At 39.8% G+C, this 18,291-nt stretch overlaps 1 protein-coding gene across 5 annotated transcripts in view; it reads left to right on the top strand.

Moving 5' to 3' along the window:
• Positions 1 to 17,896, top strand: part of ZFP28 (ZFP28 zinc finger protein) — a 28,983-nt gene extending 11,087 nt beyond the window's left edge. For 2 of the 5 annotated variants that reach the window (XM_089319922.1, XM_089319921.1), the window contains exons 3-8: positions 402 to 528; positions 677 to 772; positions 2,384 to 2,538; positions 3,133 to 3,244; positions 3,560 to 3,694; positions 11,352 to 17,896. In XM_089319922.1, the coding sequence (XP_089176048.1) occupies positions 402 to 528; positions 677 to 772; positions 2,384 to 2,538; positions 3,133 to 3,244; positions 3,560 to 3,694; positions 11,352 to 13,051 (2,325 nt within the window). In that variant the 3' untranslated portion in view covers positions 13,052 to 17,896. Of the gene's footprint in view, positions 1 to 401; positions 529 to 676; positions 773 to 1,493; positions 1,573 to 2,383; positions 2,539 to 3,132; positions 3,245 to 3,559; positions 3,695 to 11,351 lie in introns of those variants that run through there. The other 3 variants (XM_070063408.2, XM_070063409.2, XM_089319923.1) reach the window with 3 other exon arrangements.
• Positions 17,897 to 18,291: the final 395 nt, after the last annotated feature.

Genomic DNA, 18,291 nt, shown 5'->3' with positions numbered 1-18,291 from the left:
GAATGACCACCGTGTCGCTTCTCTCGGGCAGTGCCCTAACAAACTGTGGCAGCCTGGCCATCTCCAACCACAGGCTTCTGTTTCTGAGATCGGGGTGTGGGCAGGTTCGGTTTCCCCGGGGCTGCTCTCCTTGGCTTCCTGACGGCAACATCTTCCCGGTGTCCTCACATGGCCTTTGCACTCTGCGTGCCCATCCCTGGTGTCTAAAAGACACCAGTCAGGTTAGACAGGGATGCACCCATGTGGCCTCATGTGACTTTAGCTCCTCAAAGGCTCATTCTCTAAACACAGTGACATCCGAAAGGACCGGGCTTGGGACTTCAACTCCGGAATTCAGGGGATGCAGTTCTGTAGGAGCTCTCCAGTCGTGAGGGAGTAAGAACATGCTTGTGTCATTGCAGAGCTTGGTGGAATTTGGAGATGTGGCCATAGATTTCTCCCAAGAGGAGTGGGAGTGGCTGAACCCCGCTCAGAGGACGCTGTACCGGAAGGTGATGTTGGAGAACTACAGGAACCTGGCATCGCTGGGTAAGGGCGCTCCTGTCCTCGAACCTACCCTGTCAGGCTGCTGCCGTGCCCGAGAAGTCCTCCTCTCCTTTATCTGTCAGCTAAGGGGTCCACCCCGTGGTCTGGACAGACCCACAGCGTGACCACCTCCTATTTCTTATGTATCCAGGACTTTGTGGTTCTAAGCCTGCGGTGATCTCATCTTTGGAACAAGGAAAAGAGCCCTGGGCAGTGAAGAGAAAGGTGGCAAGAGGCTGGAGCCCAGGTGAGTGTGGAGAAGTGACTGGGTGGGCAAAACCACTGCCTCAGACATGCAGCATCACCATGACTCCTCCTGAGCCTACAGACCTGGAGGCCAATCCAAGGCCTCTTTAGCATGAGCCTGGCTCTTTCCTTAACTATGCTCCCTTCCTTCTGAAGATGACTTATTTTCCTCTACTCTGTATCCCATATGTTCCTGGCTCCTCCTCCCTTTGTCATGGAGTCATCTCTTTAAAAATATCTTTAAAAATGTTTTTGACTGATTCTGATGTAGCTTTTGCTGTCTTATTTGTCTGATGAATGGCTGTTTCATGTATGGACTTATGTTTTCACTAGTGCTGAGTTTTGGCTTTGAGTAAGGCTGTCAGGTGCTGGTTGGTAATCTGAACATAAGCTGTTAAAGAAAGCATTGCACAGAGAGATGAGTCATGTTTATGCAACTTAAATGGAGTAGAAACTGATATTCTATGGATGGCAAGTGCATATAGGGACTTTGGGGGAAAAAAGTAAAATTATTCCCAGTTTTAAGCTGGAGAAATAAGAAATGAGACTGGAATCTTGAGCAGAAGCATGAGGAGATGGGCAGATGAGGAGATGAGTTTGGGTGGATTGTGATACTTTGGGGGTCAAGTGTATTTCCCAGTGTCTACAGGCAGAGTGCAGTTGGGTTATTGGCTGTCAGGAGAAAAGCACACTGACTCTGATTTGATGGAATATTCTTACAGATATTGCGGTGATATTTATACTGTTTGGGAGTACAGAGATTTCAACCACAGCATTATTTCTGGAACAGCAAATAATCAAGTAAGACAAGGAATCAGAATTGAAGATTTCCTTTGGAGATTTTATTATAATAGGAAATGGTAACATTTCTGAAGAATTGAGCATATTTAAAGGCCTCTTTGTTCCAGTTTTACCTCAGGGGCAAGTTTGTGTTGACAGAATAGGACAGGTTGCTCACAGTTCTGGGTCACGTGAGCCATCGTGTCACACAAGAAGACAAGGATGATACGTTGGTGAAGGTTTTCAGTTTAACGTCTCATTAGATCACGTGCTTTGAGCTAGTTTTACGAGACAGACTCTTTTTTTTCTCCTACAGAACGTCCATCTGTTGTTGAGATTCTGCTTAGTCGAACAAAGACATGCTTTTAAGGGCAGGATCTGGGCTTTTTTTCTTAACATTCTAACAAAAAAGGAGGCATGTACAGCTAGAGGTGAAATTTTTGCTAGATAAAGTGAAGAAGGACTCAAAGGCATTTTACTTTATAAAGCTTCAATAATCAAATCATACAGGAGTTTTTCTTTAGAGCCTCTCCTTCCTATTTGTTTATATCAGCAGCACTTTATCTTAGATTCAGGTGTTGTCAGCTCTTGATTTTCAATTTCCTTTTCCTAGTGTGCGGTTCAGCATTTAGGTGGGAAAGCTCATGTTGCATCCTTTAGGAATGTAGCCACACAGATTTAGGAGTATATGGTTATTGAATATTGCTGGTCATATAAAAATGCTTCCAAAATGACATGCTTTTTAGAGTTTTAATTCATCTAGTTACATTTTGATAGCTTTCTTCTGCCTAACACATGAGAGATATTTGCTTGCTTTCTTAATATCTTTCAGACTTGAAGACTGTGAAGGAAAGTAAGAAGTTTCCTCCAAAGAGGGACTTTTGTGAAGAAAGGTTACCCCAGGCAGCGAGGACAGCGAGACTCGGAAACTGCAGTCTGGAATACTCTATGTTGGGGGACTATGATGATCTATTTGAGACACGACCGGTAAGTCAGGAGGTAAACTGTAGGTAACAAAAAATACGCTTCATAAAACAACCACAAAAGCCCAGCCCTTTAGGACTGCAGTGACTCCAGGGAATTTCCACTTGCATACAAGATCTCCAATAGGCACAGTACCCCTCTAGAGGAAAGAGTTACATAAGCTTGATAAGCATTAGAAATGCAGGGAAAAATTTCATTATAATGATGATAAACACACCTGTGTAAATCATAAATATTTGACTTGTTGTACGTGAGAGAAAGCTTTAAGCAGCATCTCAACCCTTCCTTTTCATTTAAGAGTTCACACAAAAGGAAACCCCTGCAGACTTACCGAAAAATGTGACAAAGCATCAGACAGCACTAAAAAATTCATGCTGCTGTGAGGTCATTCTCTTCCACAAAATTACAAATTCTCCCCAGAATAAACAGTTTCTCCTGTTTTCTCTTTTATTTTTTTCCCCCAAAACATGTATGATGTAATTAGGCCTGACCTGGATCACTCAGAACCTAAGAGTGCCTGTTTCACACTGTGCAGACACAGCTTGCTGGCCTGGTTTGTGAGTGTGTTTTGATCCAGAACATGTCTGTGTCACCCAGGGCTTGGGGAGTGTCACGGATATGGCCCTAGACTCCTCCCAGCTGGACCCAGCGCAGAGAAGCCTCTGGAAGAGTGCAGTGTGGGAGAACCACAGTGACCTGGGGTCTCCAGGTAAGGAGGTCCCTCTCCTGAATCTAAGTCTGTCTTGGGGAGGCCCCATATTCATACCTCGATGTTGAGTTCTGGAGGAGGAAGGGGGGTCTTCCCAAGTGCTGGCCTGAATTTCTGCTCCCAGTTACTGAGGTAACAGCTTGGCATTTGTGGAGTTGAAAGTTGGTATCAACATCTCTGATACTTCCAGATCCCTCTCACCTGTCTTCCTGCATTTTCTTGCAATGACACTTTCCCATCAAAACCAAGGAACTTGCTCCTGAATTTTGGAAAGCAGAGAGGATGACCACATCCTGTCTCTTTTCACTCATGCAGAACATTGTGCTTCCAAGCCCGATTTCGTCTCGTTACTGGAGGAAGGGAAGGAGCCCTGGATGGGGAGGAGAGATGTGAGAGGAGGCCTGTTCTCACGTGAGTGTGCGAGAGCCTGGTGTGGAAAAGCCAGTGCAGGTGAGAGTGTAGTTTTCATCAGAGAGGCTGAGCCCTCATTTTTGTGCAGTAGGAACCTTCAGAGTCCTCCAGGTCTGCAGAGAAAATCACACTCTGACACTGCAAAATCAATTCTTCCTTTTTTGTCCCCTTCTCTAATCATAACTCATGGCGATGGAGTGTTCTCTTTTCTTGGCACTGGGACACGCATCAGCCAGCCTCTTAGTTCCTTAAGGGACCTCTTGCTGACCCTGATGTACTTTTTTTTTTTTTTTTGACAGGCAGAGTGGACAGTGAGAGACAGAGACAGAGAGAAAGGTCTTCCTTTTTGCCGTTGGTTCACCTTCCAATGGCTGCTGTGGCCAGCACGCTGCAGCCGGCTCATCGCACTGATCCGAAGGCAGGAGCCAGGTGCTTCTCCTGGTCTCCCATGGGGTGCAGGGCCCAAGCACTTGGGCCATCCTCCACTGCCCTCCCAGCCATAGCAGAGAGCTGGCCTGGAAGAGGGGCAACCAGGACAGAATCCGGTGCCCCGACCGGGACTAGAACCCGGTGTGCCGGCGCCGCTAGGTGGAGGATTAGCCTATTGAGCCACGGCACCAGCCCCTGATGTACTTTTGAGTTATTTTCCAAAGACCGAGTCTTCTTTGTCTCAGTGACTCGTTCACTGTATGATATGTCCATTCTGTAAGAACAACAAATGGAGAGTTATGCAAATGAGCCACTCTGCTTGGTATTGGCAAGCAATGGGAGAAGGGGAGAATATACGCATAGATGTAAACTATCAGAGTTGCTCTGATGGAGAGGATGAGAACATGCTTATGGAGAACTTGCATGAACTGGAGTTTGCAAATTTCAAATAGGGCCTTAGGAGATGTTCTCTGCAGTGACTCCTATGTGTCAGTAGAACAGGCTAGGCAGAGGTTGTATTGCAAGCAGACAGTGATACACAAGGGAAAGAAAAGAAATTTTCTTCAAAAGTAATGCTCTCTAAAAAATGAAATCCCATCACTTATTTGTAAAAAGATGGAAAACCATGACCCATGATCACAACATGTTAAATGTTGTGACAGCTTTGGACTCTCTGAAGTGGTATGACATATTTTTTGCAAGTAGAAATTACAATTTGAATATCCCTTATCAGAAATGCTTGTACCAGAAGTATTTCAGATTTCTGAGTTTTTCAGATTTTAGAATATTTGTGCAGCCTTTATTGGTTGAGCATTCTTAGTTCAAAAATTTAAAATTCTTCATAATCTAAAACTTTTTAGCCTTTTTGTCAACGCTTAACATGTTTTGGATTTTTAGTTTTCAGATTAGGAATGCTCAACTTGGATAGCTACTATATTCAGTCATATGTGCAGATGTGTTTCATATGCAATCCGTGTTGCATGCATGTTGCTCACTTGGTTTACTTCATGTTTCTTGGTATTAAAGATTAACAGGACAGGTTTCTTTGTCAGTGAAAATGGTACATATTGGGATTGTTTGTCCCTTTATGTGAGCATCTACTAGTCTATGAAAGTTTGATTTGTTTTTTAGTGACTATGGCAACAGTTAGATATACTGATTTAATGACATCCTCGAAGCATTGGGTGTTTACAATCCAAATTTTGTGCATTATTTAGTCAAAGACTAAATAGACTAAATTTTTTGTTTTATTATGAAAGAGATTGAATAGTTTACCCTAAATTTGGGTTTTTTCCTTTCCTCTATTCTTGAATATTTTCTTAAAAGCCCCAATAACTTTTATAAATAAGTATGCTAACAGTATTGTTTCAAATCATTTTTACATATTATAATAATTTTTCTTTTAATTAGGTTTTTCAAAATTGTGATATGTAAAATAATTTTAAAATTTTGTTTAGTCTGTTATTCCAATTATGCTATCTACTGTATATGTCCTTAGAAATGTGATACATATATCACATACATATAGACCATGTAGCTTTATAATATATATATATACCATAATTCATTCAAATAATCTGCTACTGAGAATATTTGAACATTTATGTCTTTTCCAATTTTTACCTATAATTAACATAAAATATATTCCTAGATGAATTTGCTGGGGCAAAATATACATATCTAAACATTACATGGATATTTTATTATAACATTGGTGAAGAATATGTGAAAATACCTGTTTCTAGACATCATTACAAATTTGGATATTTTATAGTTTTGCCAAGTTGTTGGGTGAAAAGCATGTTTTTTTTTTATTTATTTATTTGAAAGTCAGAATTAGAGAGAGAGAGAGAAAGAGAGAGGTCTTCTATCCGCTGGTTTACTCCCCAGTTGGCTGATCTGAAGCCAGGAACCAGGAGCTTCTTCCGGATCTCCCATGTGAGTGCAGGGCTTGGGCCATCTTCCACTGCTTTCCCAGGCCATAACAGAGAGCTGGATGGGAAGTGGAGCAGCCAGGACTCGAACCGGCACCCATATGGAATGCCGGCACTGCAGGCAATGGCTTAACCCACTAAGCTACAGCACCAGTCCTGGAAAAGCATGTTTTATTGCATTTCCCTGGCTACTTGTGATGTTGAGAATGTAGATATTTGAATTCACTTAGTGGGGAGGCATTGTGGCACAGTGGGTTAAGTTTCTGCTTATGACACTCACATCCCATATTTGAGAGTGCCAATTTGATTCTCAGTTCCTCTGGTTCTCTGGTCCAGCCTCCTGCTGATGCCCCTGGGAGGCAGCAGGTTATTCCTGGAGTGTGTGGGACCCTGCCACCCGAGTGTGAGACCAGGGTGGAATTCCAGGCACCTGACTGGCCTGTCCCAGCCCCAGCTGTTGCAAGCATTTGAGGAGTGAACCAGCAGATGAAGATCTCTCTCTCTCGATCTCTCGATCTCTGTGTGTGTGTGTGTGTGTGTGTGTGTGTGTGTTTCTTCTATCTCTGTCACTCTGCCTTTCAAGTAGATGAAAATAAACATTTAAAAAAAAATTTTTAAATATGTTTGTCATTCTCATTTGGACCACATAACAAATCTCTTTAGCCTGTTTCTGGTACTATTTAATTCTTTCTCTCTCCCTCCTTACTTTCCCTTCTTTTCTGTAATTCTCCCCTTTCTTCCTTACCTGTTGCTTTATCTGTATTTTGCTGCATGGGCTTGTTGTCTTCACTTATTTTTACTGTGGAAAATTACACATAATATAAAATTCAACCATTGAAAGTGCATGGGCATTAAGCACACTCACAGGGTGCACAACCATCACTACTATCCAGTTCCCGAAAAGTTTTCTCACTCCAAAAGGAAACCCCATATCCATCATGCATTCTGGATGTGATGTGAGTCAGAGTTCAGCTGCATTCTTTCGAATGTGAATATCCAGTTGTCCCAACACTATTTATGGAAGAGATTATTCTTTCCCTCATTGAATAGTTTTGGAACCCTGGTTGAAAATCAGTTGTTTCTCCTAAGAAGATATAAATGACCAATAAATGTGGGGAAAATGCTAATGTCACTAATCACCAGGGAAGTACAAATAAAACCACAGTGAGGTATTGCCTCATACCTGTCAGGTTGGCTGTTTTCAAAGCAAATGGAAAAAAAGGTAACAAGTGTTAAGATGTGGAGACATTGATACCCCTGAACACTCCTGAAGGGAATGCAAAAGGCTGCATTTGCAATGAGAAATTTTTTGAAGATTTATTTATTTATTTATTTGAAAGGCAGAATTATAGGGAAGCAGGGGGTGGGGGACAGTGAGAACCTCCTGGTTCACTCCCCAAAGTGCCCGCAATAGCCAGGGCTAGGCCACTGCGAAGTCAGGAGCCTGGGTTTCACTAAATCTGTCATGTGGGCTGCAGAGACCTAAATACCTGAGCCATCATCTACTCCCTCCCTGGATGCACATTATCTGGAAGCTGGAATGGAAGTGGAGGAGTTGGGATTTGAACCAGCACTCTGATGTAGGATACAGGAGTCCTAGGAAGTATCTTAACTGCTGCAGCAAATGCTGCTCCTGTTATTTCTATGTGAATTTTAATATCATCTTTTCCAATTGAGGTTTTGATAGGAATCAACATTGAATCTGTACAGTATTTGTGTTTCCCAAATATTTGACTTTCTCCATCACCTTCCTAAAATCTATTTCCCTGCATATATATTTAATAGTGTATAGCTATACATGCACAAAATTCTGATATATGCCAAATGACTTAACAAAAGGACTTAAGGCATAATCACCCCCATGAGCTTATAGTCTGAGATTATAGATATGATTATTCAGTAGTATATGAGTATAATTAAATATAATATGATGCTCATTATTATAAAAAATGTCTTAAAAAGAAAATGATATAGTCATCTCAATAGATGCAGGAAAAGTATTTCACAAAATTCAGTATCCTTTCATGATAAAATCCTCAACACATTAGATATAAAGAATTGTACCTCAACACAATAAAGGCCAAATATGACAAGCCTATTGCTAACATCATACTTAACAGTGAAAAGCTACATTTTCTTTTAAGATCAGGAACAAGACAAAGATGTTTACTTTCAACATTTCTGTTCAACATAGCACTGGGTGTCCTAGCCAGAGCAGTTACACAGGAGAAAGAAACATAAGGTATCTAAATCAGACAACAAGTAAAATAGTTTGTGTAAATTATATGATCCTATATGTAGAAAAGCCTTAAAGAAACCCCCTCACCAAAATTGCTAGAACTAATAAATGGGTTCATCAGTTGCAGAATACAAAATCAACATGCCAATTCAGTTACATTTTTATGATAACAATGAATTATCCAAAAAGACATCTAGAATGCAATCCCATTTACAATAACAATGAACAAAATGAAATACTTAGGAACAAATTTAACCAAGAAGGTGAAAGTCGGGAATGCTAAAAACTATAAAATGTTGATGAAAGAGTTTGAAGAAAGTAGCACAGAGAGATGGAAAGATGTCCTGGGTTCTTGGATTGGAAGAATTTATATCCTGAAGATGTCCATAATACCATTGTAGATACAATGTAATCCTTATCAAAATTCCAATGGTATTTTTGATAGAAATAGGAAAAAAAATCCTGAAATATGTATGGAACTTCAGAAGACTCCAAATAGCTAAAGTAATTTTGAGCAAGATGAACAAAGCTAGAAGAATCACACTTCCTGACATTTCCAAATTGTAGTAACCCAAGTTCCATGTTACTGACATAAAAACACAAGATATATAAATTAGTGGAATAGAATAGGAAGCCCAGAAGTAAACCTATGCATATAAAGTCAACCAATCTTTGACAAAAATGTTAAGAGTACACAAGAAGAAAAGAATTGTGTCTTCAATATATAGTGTTGGGAAAACCGGGTATCTACATACCAAAATAAATTTATAGTTCTATCTTACACTGTACATAAAATTCAACTCAAAATGGATTAAAATAAGACTCAGAAACTTTAAAAGTACACAGAAATATGGAAGAAAAGCTCAATCATATTGTTCTTGGCAATGATTTTCTGGATATGGCACCAAAAGCACAGGCAACAAAAGCAAAAAGAAACAAGTGGTGCTATGTAAAACATTTTTTTTACAGCAAAGGAAACAGTCAAAAAGGTTGTGAAATGGGAGAAACTTTTACAAACCATGCATCCAATAATATAAAAATAATATAAAAAATATAAGGAACTCATAAAATAATAGCAAAAAAGAAAAACTAGAATTTTAAAGCGACAGATGGCCTGAATGGACATTTTCCCAAAGACGACATACAAATGGCAAACACGTACATGAAAAGTTGCTCAGCATCACTGACCATCAGGGAAATGAAGTCAAAGTCACAATGAGGTAACTGCTCATAAATGCTGGGACAGCTATTATCAAAAGTTAAGAAATAAGTGTTGGAGATATGGAGAAAGGGAAACCTCATGCACTGCTGATGGGAATGTAAATTTGTACAACCATTATGGAGAACACTTTGGAGGTTTCTCAATAAAAGTAAAAATAAAGCTACTCTATGCTCTAGCAGCCCAGTAGTGGATATATATCCAGAAGAAATTGGTACCTCGAGGAGATACCAGTACGCCCATATTCCCTGCGGCATTAGTCACAGTAGCCAGAGTTCACAGTGACAGACAAACAGGTAAAATATGGTATGTAACTACAACATACATATATGTTTTATATATGTGTGTGTGTAACATTTATAGCATATATATCTATAAGTAGGTATATGAATGCAATGGCATCAATTTGGCCTTAAAAATAGTCTTGCCATTTGCAACATAGAGACATTAGGCTCAGTAACATAAACCAGACATGGAAAGACAGGTATTGTATGGGAGATCTACAAAAGCCAAACTTGGGGTTAAGAGTAGAAGGTTGATTACCAAGGGTCAGGGGCTGTGAGAAATGGGGAGATATTGGTTGAAGGGTACGAACTTTAGTTATAAGACTAATAAGTTCTGGAGACTTAACATATAGCATTGGGGCTAAGTTAATAATGTATTGTACACTTTTCTGAGAGTAGATCTTGACTCATCTCACCACACACAGAAAATAATAAATATACGGAGTGATAAATAAGTTACAGTGCTTGAGTGTAACAATCATTTCACAATGTATGCATATATCTAAACATGTTGTACACCTTACATATATACAAGTTTAGTTTGACAAGTTTTCCTCTATAAAGCTGGAAAAAATGTTTATTTCAAAAAAAATAAATAAATAACTTTCAAGGCCCTAGTAAGAAATGGTCAGCAAAGTGAGGATTTTTTCAGGCTTGTGGAAATAAGTAGAAAAGTGATTCATGTGATTATTGAGCTTCAGCAGTCCATTGGCAGTGTAGCTTTCATTCAGATGCAATGCACCAAATAAAATATCATTAATAGAAACAGCCTTGGAGCTGGCACCATGGCTCACTTGGTTAATCCTCCGCCTGCGGCGCCAACATACTATATGGGCGCTGGGTTCTAATCTCGGTTGCTCCTCTTCCAGGCCAGCTCTCTGCTGTGGCCTGGGAGGGCAGTGGAGGATGGCCCAAGTGTTTGGGCCCCTGCACCCGCATGGGAGACCAGGAGGAAGCACCTGGCTCCTGGCTTCGGATCAGTGCAGCACCGGGGCCATTTAGGGGGTGAACCAACGGAAGGAAGACCTTTCTCTCTGTCTCTCTATCTATCTGTCAAATAAATAAATAAATGAAAAAGAAACAAAAGACATTAAAAAAAGTTTTCAGTCACAAGAAATGTGGATAATTTTAAAAAAATAGAAACAGCCTTTTCTGGTTATAACAAAGTAAGTGGGCTTTCAGGTAATGCTAATGAGCGTCAAGGAATACAAAGTCTTTAGCGTGCTTGGTGTGCTCCTTTAAACAGCTGTCGTGATGTAACGGCTCTGCATTCAGTGGTGTCTGCTCTGGCTTCCAAGGCAGGGTGGATGCAGTGAGAGGAAGATAAGGGCAGAGACTGTCACAGCCTATGAACTTGGCCTGTTCTGGTATTTATTCTGCATAGACCTTTTCACCTACTTACCTCCGCTAGGTGCCTGTGTGAATTCAGTCTGCAGTCTTACACCATACAATCCATGTTTAAGTGTAATAGCTCATAGAGGTGCAAAATATATGACCATAGTGAATTAATTCATCAACTTTCCTTTTATCAGATGCCTTTTTTCCCCTAACAAATGATAAAGGAAATACCTGTTTTCTTGATGTGTTTCAGGCCAACAATCTGTAAAGGAGACTCAGGAATTATTTCCAAAGCAGGACTCATGTGCTGAAAGGATAACGGACAGAACTTCACACACTAAACTTGAATGTTCCAATTTCAGAGAACACTGGGATTCTGAGTGTGTGTTTGGAAAGACGTTAGTAAGTCAAGAGACACAGTTCAGGCAAGAGACCATTACTCCTAACAAAACCCACTCTAAGGAGAGTGTGTATAACAAATCTGGAAAGTGTTTCCACTTAGACAATTCAGAAGAGAGACTTCACAATCCCGACTCAATTAAAATTTTCCCAAAAAGTTCAGCAGTAATAAAACAAACAGGAATCTATGCAGGAAAGAAGCTTTTCAAATGTAATGAATGTAAGAAAACTTTTACCCAGAGCTCGTCCCTTACTGTTCACCAGAGAATTCATACTGGAGAGAAACCCTATAAATGTAATGACTGTGGAAAGGCCTTTAGTGATGGTTCCTCCTTCGCACGCCATCAGAGATGTCACACTGGCAAGAAGCCCTATGAATGCATTGAGTGTGGGAAGGCTTTTATACAGAACACGTCCCTTATCCGTCACTGGAGATACTATCACACTGGGGAGAAACCTTTTGACTGCATTGATTGTGGGAAAGCCTTCAGTGATCATATAGGGCTTAATCAACACAGGAGAATTCATACTGGAGAGAAACCTTACACATGTGATGTTTGTCACAAGTCCTTTAGGTATGGCTCATCCCTTACTGTACATCAGAGGATTCACACCGGGGAGAAACCGTATGAATGTGATGTTTGCAGGAAAGCCTTCAGCCATCATGCGTCTCTCACTCAACATCAAAGAGTACATTCTGGAGAAAAGCCTTTTAAGTGTAAAGAGTGTGGGAAGGCTTTTAGGCAGAATATACACCTTGCTAGTCATTTAAGGATTCATACCGGGGAGAAACCTTTCGAATGTGGGGAGTGTGGGAAGTCCTTCAGCATCAGTTCACAGCTTGCCACTCATCAGAGGATTCATACTGGAGAGAAGCCCTATGAATGTAAGGTTTGTAGTAAAGCCTTTACACAGAAGGCTCACCTTGCACAGCATCAGAAAACTCATACAGGAGAGAAACCCTATGAATGTAAGGAGTGTGGTAAAGCCTTCAGCCAGACCACACACCTCATTCAACATCAGAGAGTACATACTGGAGAGAAACCGTATAAATGCATGGAATGTGGGAAGGCCTTTGGTGATAACTCATCATGTACTCAACATCAAAGACTCCACACCGGCCAAAGACCTTATGAATGTATTGAATGTGGAAAGGCCTTCAAGACAAAGTCATCCCTTATTTGTCACCGCAGGAGTCATACTGGAGAGAAGCCGTATGAATGTAGTGCATGTGGCAAGGCCTTCAGCCATCGCCAGTCCCTTAGTGTGCATCAGAGAATCCATTCTGGAAAGAAACCGTATGAATGTAAGGAATGTAGGAAAACCTTCATCCAGATTGGACACCTCAATCAGCATAAGAGAGTTCATACTGGAGAGCGACCCTACAACTATAAGAAAAGTAGAAGAGCCTTCAGGCAAACTGTGCACTTTGCTCACCATCAGCGAATGCACACTGCAGAGCCCTCGACACGCCCTTCTTTACCTTCCACATCAAGTTCTGTGGATCTGTTTCCCAAATTTCTCTGGAATCCATCCTCACTTCCATCAGCGTAGTCTGAAGACCACATCATTTCAGACAGACTACTCCAATACTTTGGAAACTGATCTCCCTGCCCTTTTGTTTTATTCTATTTTGTCCCTTACATTGCAGGCAGACTGACTTTTTAGATGTAATTGTATTTAATTCACTCATAAAAAACTGTGTTGAAATCTTTTAAATTGCTTAGTGTGTAAGATTTGCTTAACATGGTTACTGGGCCATATTAAGTGTTCAGTAAGTTTAGCTCTTAAAAAAAACTATTGTTTAGAGCATTGAAAAGTTAGCATAGTCAGCTCTGATTTTTAAAAAACTGACGTAATAGGGTGAGGCAAGGAGAAACCAGATTTGAGATCAAGAACTGGAGTTTTTGAGGTAGTTGTTAAGGTTTTGCCATGTTGTTTTGAGATTTGATAACACAGCACTGAGTTGATGTTGGCCCTTTCCATTGGGTCTTCATGAATATAAACTGATGTGAACTTGGTGGTGAGAAAATTTAGCTTTACTATATACATTTGATGGCAGTCTTAGAAACTCTAGTGAACACAAATGAGTAGGCCATTAGGACAAATGAATTAAAACAACCAGAAATATGTAAGGTTTACAACTACTGACATGCTACTGAAGAAGTAGAAAGGTTGTCAAGATTTGATCTCTTTGAAGTCACTTGGCTTATGAATAAATTATATTTAACTTTGAGGTACACTGATTTAGGTTAACAAACTGACTTATGACCAAAGTCTCACCAGCTGTTCTTGTATAGTTCATGGGTAATTTTTTAAAAAATTTTTCAAAAGGTTGTAAAAATGAATATTTTCAACATAATTATATGAAGTTTAATTCTGTGTATTTAAATAAAATTTTATTGACATAGAGCTACACATTTCATTTACATATCATCTACATCCTGCTTTCAGGCCAAAATGACAAAGTTGAGCTGTTCTGACAGAGACCATGTGGCCCAGAAGCCAAAAATGTCTACTGTCTCTGATCCTTTTCAGTAAGATGCTGCCACTCCCTGTTGTAGACCACAGGTCAACAGACTAAAGATACAGGGCCAAATTCTGTCTACTACCTGGTTTTGTAAATGGAGCTTTCCTGAGCTAAAGCCATGATCATTTGTTTACCTATTGTCTGTGGCTGTTTAGACCACTGTGACAAAGTTGAGTAGTTGCAACAGAGACTGTGTGGCCTGTAATATTTACTATTCGTTCATAGAATATTTACCAACTTCTGCTCTGGAGTAGAGGAGAATATACAAATAGTTCTAGTTTTATGGTAATAAGAAGTCTCTGACATTAAAAAAGACAAACTAAAATAATTTATAAATAGAGATTAAAGAAGACTATTAAGCTATATTGAAAGATAGAAAATATGCCCAAAAAGGGAAGTGATATTTTTCTAGAAGAAATGCTCAATACTATTAATGTTTGTACATTGTTATTCCAGAGTCCCAGTAGAATATGTTTACTTTGATGGCTTTATTTGAAACAACGTAATTAGACAAGAATAGCAGGGAAACTTTTGAATGTTTTCTTTGCATATGAGATTTGGTATTACAGTATTGGCATTTTAGTGTTGGGGAGACAGTGGAGTTATCTACCTCCCTTCACTAAAAAAAAAAAAAGAAAAGTAGAAGCACATTTGTACCTTACAGAAAATATAGGAAAATTGTATTAACTGTCTCTAATTATGAAATAATATGTTGAAAGCAAACACAGGAAAGAGGAAGCTTTACTCAAACAGCATGTGGGGTTCTAAAAGTATAAAAGAAGAGAGTAAGTGACCTTGCAAAGTAAAATCTCTGACCTGGTGTTAAGTACCAAAACCACAACAGCTGACAGAAAATGTTTGCAATTTACATAAAAGAATATGCCCTTTGGGAAAGGGATATCACATGCAAGGCAGTGGGGAAGACTGGGACTGCATATTAAGAGTTATGTCACAGCTAAAGAATTCAAATGAATACGGATGATTTGTGAAGTTCTGAACCTCATTGATCAGAAAAATATCGATTAAAACAAGTTTTTTTGGTTTCTTGGTGGCTCAAAATCTAAAATTTGTTTTAAGATCCAGTTCTGGTGTCAGTGTGGGGGAACAAGTACTTATTTATCGTTAGCAGTGTAAATTTTTCTTCTACATTTTTGTCTGACAATATGGCATGTTCTGCCAACATTATAAACATGCATTCCTTTTGAAACAGTAATTTCAGATCTAGGAACTTTATCCCATTGGAATAAATATATATAATTGTTACAGAGTTGTTTTAATTACAAGTAAGAATTTAGTATTCTGCCAAGCAGATTACTTTAACTGTGATTATTCAACACTGTATTATGCAGTTAGTAGAAAGAAGTTAATCTCCAAATATGTATCTGTGGACAGTTGTCCACAATGTTTGAAATGAAATATGTGATTTTCTGAACCTTTTGTGTAAAGTGATTTTTTAGTCGGAGTCAACATTAATATCAAATGTGTGTGTCTCTGTGCATGAGCATATGTATTGAAATCTGCTTTTGTCTTTAAGACATCCGTTTTTCCTAGCTTTTTGTGAGCACTTTCCTTTTCTCCTATATTTGGATGAATTGACAGTCCCGTGTAACTCCAGTTAAATTAAACAGATTTTTTCATTCTTTGTATTTTGATTGGAAATGCAGGGATAGGAGTATGACCAGGATTCAGCTTTATGAGGATGTTTGCTGTTCGTGTTCATTTTGATTGGTTGAAGCCCAGCTGTGTCACTCTGAAATGGAAGTAGTTTGAATTGCATCATGCTTTGGCATCAACCTAAAGATTTCTGCATTTGTCACGGGAATCCATTGACGTGTTTCCTGCTTTCTTATATACTGGTTTTGTTCTGTTCTTTAAATCAGTTTGCTACTTGGTACTTTTCTAGTATTTCATTTTTAAGTTAGTCAGGTTCTTTTGTTTTCAACCAAAGAAAGCTAGTCAGTACAGATATTCATACTGGAACATGTCCACCAAGCTGTAAAGAAACAGCATTATGGAATGGTAGCAATGCTTAATCCTATTTTGTACTATGAAAGGATATTTATTATAGAAGAACTATATGCCAATTGTGCATTAGGGGTCATACAGCTCCCACCAAAAACAAAAGGTGATGCAGAGTGCTTCCTCTGAAAGTTTATATGCTATTTATAATGAAATTGGATAGTTATAGGGCCACTTGAAATTCTGACCATAAGCAAGAAATTGAAATCATGACAATATCTGTGGGGCTGGCATCATGGTGCCGCCTGCGAAGCTGGCATCCTGTATTGAGTGCCAGTTCAAGTCCAGCTGCTTCACTTCCCATCCAGCTCTCTGCTGCAGTGTCTGGGAAAGCAGTGGAAGATGGCCCAACTGGTTATAGTTCCAGGCTCCTGGCTTTGGATCAGCACAGCTCCAGCCGTTGTGGCCAACTGAGGAATGAACCAGCAGATGGAAGACCTTTCTCTCCCTCATTATTTGTAACTCTTTCAAATACATAGATCTTAAAAAATAAAAGAAGAAAAAGAAAGAAAACTCTTACTAGCATGGGACTACAATAGGTGAAAACCAAACACAAGGATAGGTGCAGTTAGTTGCTGAGCTGTGATCCTACTGAATTCCCAACTTTGCCACTTCTCTTAAGTAATCGGATGTGGCTGTCAGGAAGGATTCAAGGATCTTAGAAAACTTTGACTCCTTCTTTTAACGCAAAAGTCCCTTGTGTCTAAAAATGTAATTGTCCTTTCTTACCCTCACCATTATTGCTTGGCCATTAACTAAAAACAAAAATTGAATATAACCTGTGTTTTAAATTACAGGATATGGAGAAGATTGATCTCATCTAGAAATATTTACCAGTTATGCCATCAAAACCTTAGGCAACATTTTTAAAAACATGTTTTGGGAATTAAAAATTATTTTTACAAGATCCCAGCAGGGCCCCACTGTAGCTTTTCCATGGCCCTTTGACATAAAAGAAGCATGAATATCTTTAAAATGTCCCCAGTGTCTTATCCTGTAGGTGTTGGGACTTCTTAACGAGACTGGATGCACTTTTAAAGGGTATCTGATTTCTGTAGAAACTATGGAATGTGTAGTAGCTAAATTACAGGGCAGCAGTTAACTATGAGAAGAAAGTGAGACACAATAAAGCCCCCTGAAGCCCCAGAATGTACTGATTTATGATATTTTCACTGTATGTAACAGTCCCCAGGATTGAAGCTGCTCTAACATTTTGTTTAATGAAAAACACTCCATGGCATGGATCCAATTCTCACATGGACTTGAATCAATTGTAGTTGGACTGGGTATTCTTCTTTTGTTGTTGTTGTTGTTGTTGTTGTTTTGACAGGCAGATTTAGACAGAGAGAGAGAGAGACAGAAAGGTCTTCCTTTCCGTTGGTTCACCCCCCCAAATGGCCGCTGCAGCCAGTGCAGTGTGCTGATCCGAAGCCAGGAGCCAGGTGCTTCCTCCTGGTCTCCCATGCGGGTGCAAGGCCCAAGCATTTGGGCCATCCTCCACTGCCTTCCCAGGCCACAGCAGAGAGCTGGACTGGAAGAGGAGCAACCAGGACAGAATCTGGTGCCCCGACCGGGACAGGAACGCAGGGTGCTGGCACTGCAGGTGGAGGATTAGCCTAGTAAGCCATGGTGCCAGCCTGGACTGGGTATTCTTGAATGATTGTAATTAAAATCACTGAACATTTCCACTGGGATTCCTAAACTTGTCTTTATGCAGAGTAAGGGCTTATGGAGGAATTATGTAAGGGCACCTTCCAGCAGGTCTGTTGAGACTGAAAATCCACAGTTTATTTCCCCAGGGCCTGGATATAATGTGTTAACTCTATCCTTGATATATGACTTGATGATCACTAAATCTGTGCTTTTTCTGTTGTCTGGAATTGATTCTGGGATATTGCTGCCCAGGCACAGCCAGCATTTTCTGATCACCCTTGCTTCCAGTTGTGCCACTAGGCTAATTTGCATTGATGCGGTGTAAATAGAAGTGATACGTTATTTGGAGCTTGGTTATTAAGAACAGGATTGTGACCCAACTGGGAGAAGGATCATAATAGAATGGAATGGCAAAGCTGAAAGATGGAAGAAGTCTTGAGTCTCTAAACTGCTATTTGAAGGAAAGCTTCCAGTCATCCAGAAATGCCAGCAATGGATTACTATGTGAGTGAGAAATAAACATATTATTTAAAGGCATTGATATTGGATTTTAATTGTAATATCAGCTACTATAATTCTCATCAGTGGCGTT

This window comes from Oryctolagus cuniculus, chromosome 18, assembly GCF_051225735.1.
Source record: "Oryctolagus cuniculus isolate XC-2025 breed Fujian yellow rabbit chromosome 18, ASM5122573v1, whole genome shotgun sequence".
Lineage (NCBI taxonomy): Eukaryota > Metazoa > Chordata > Mammalia > Lagomorpha > Leporidae > Oryctolagus > Oryctolagus cuniculus.
This window is presented reverse-complemented; position numbering and strand designations above follow the sequence as displayed.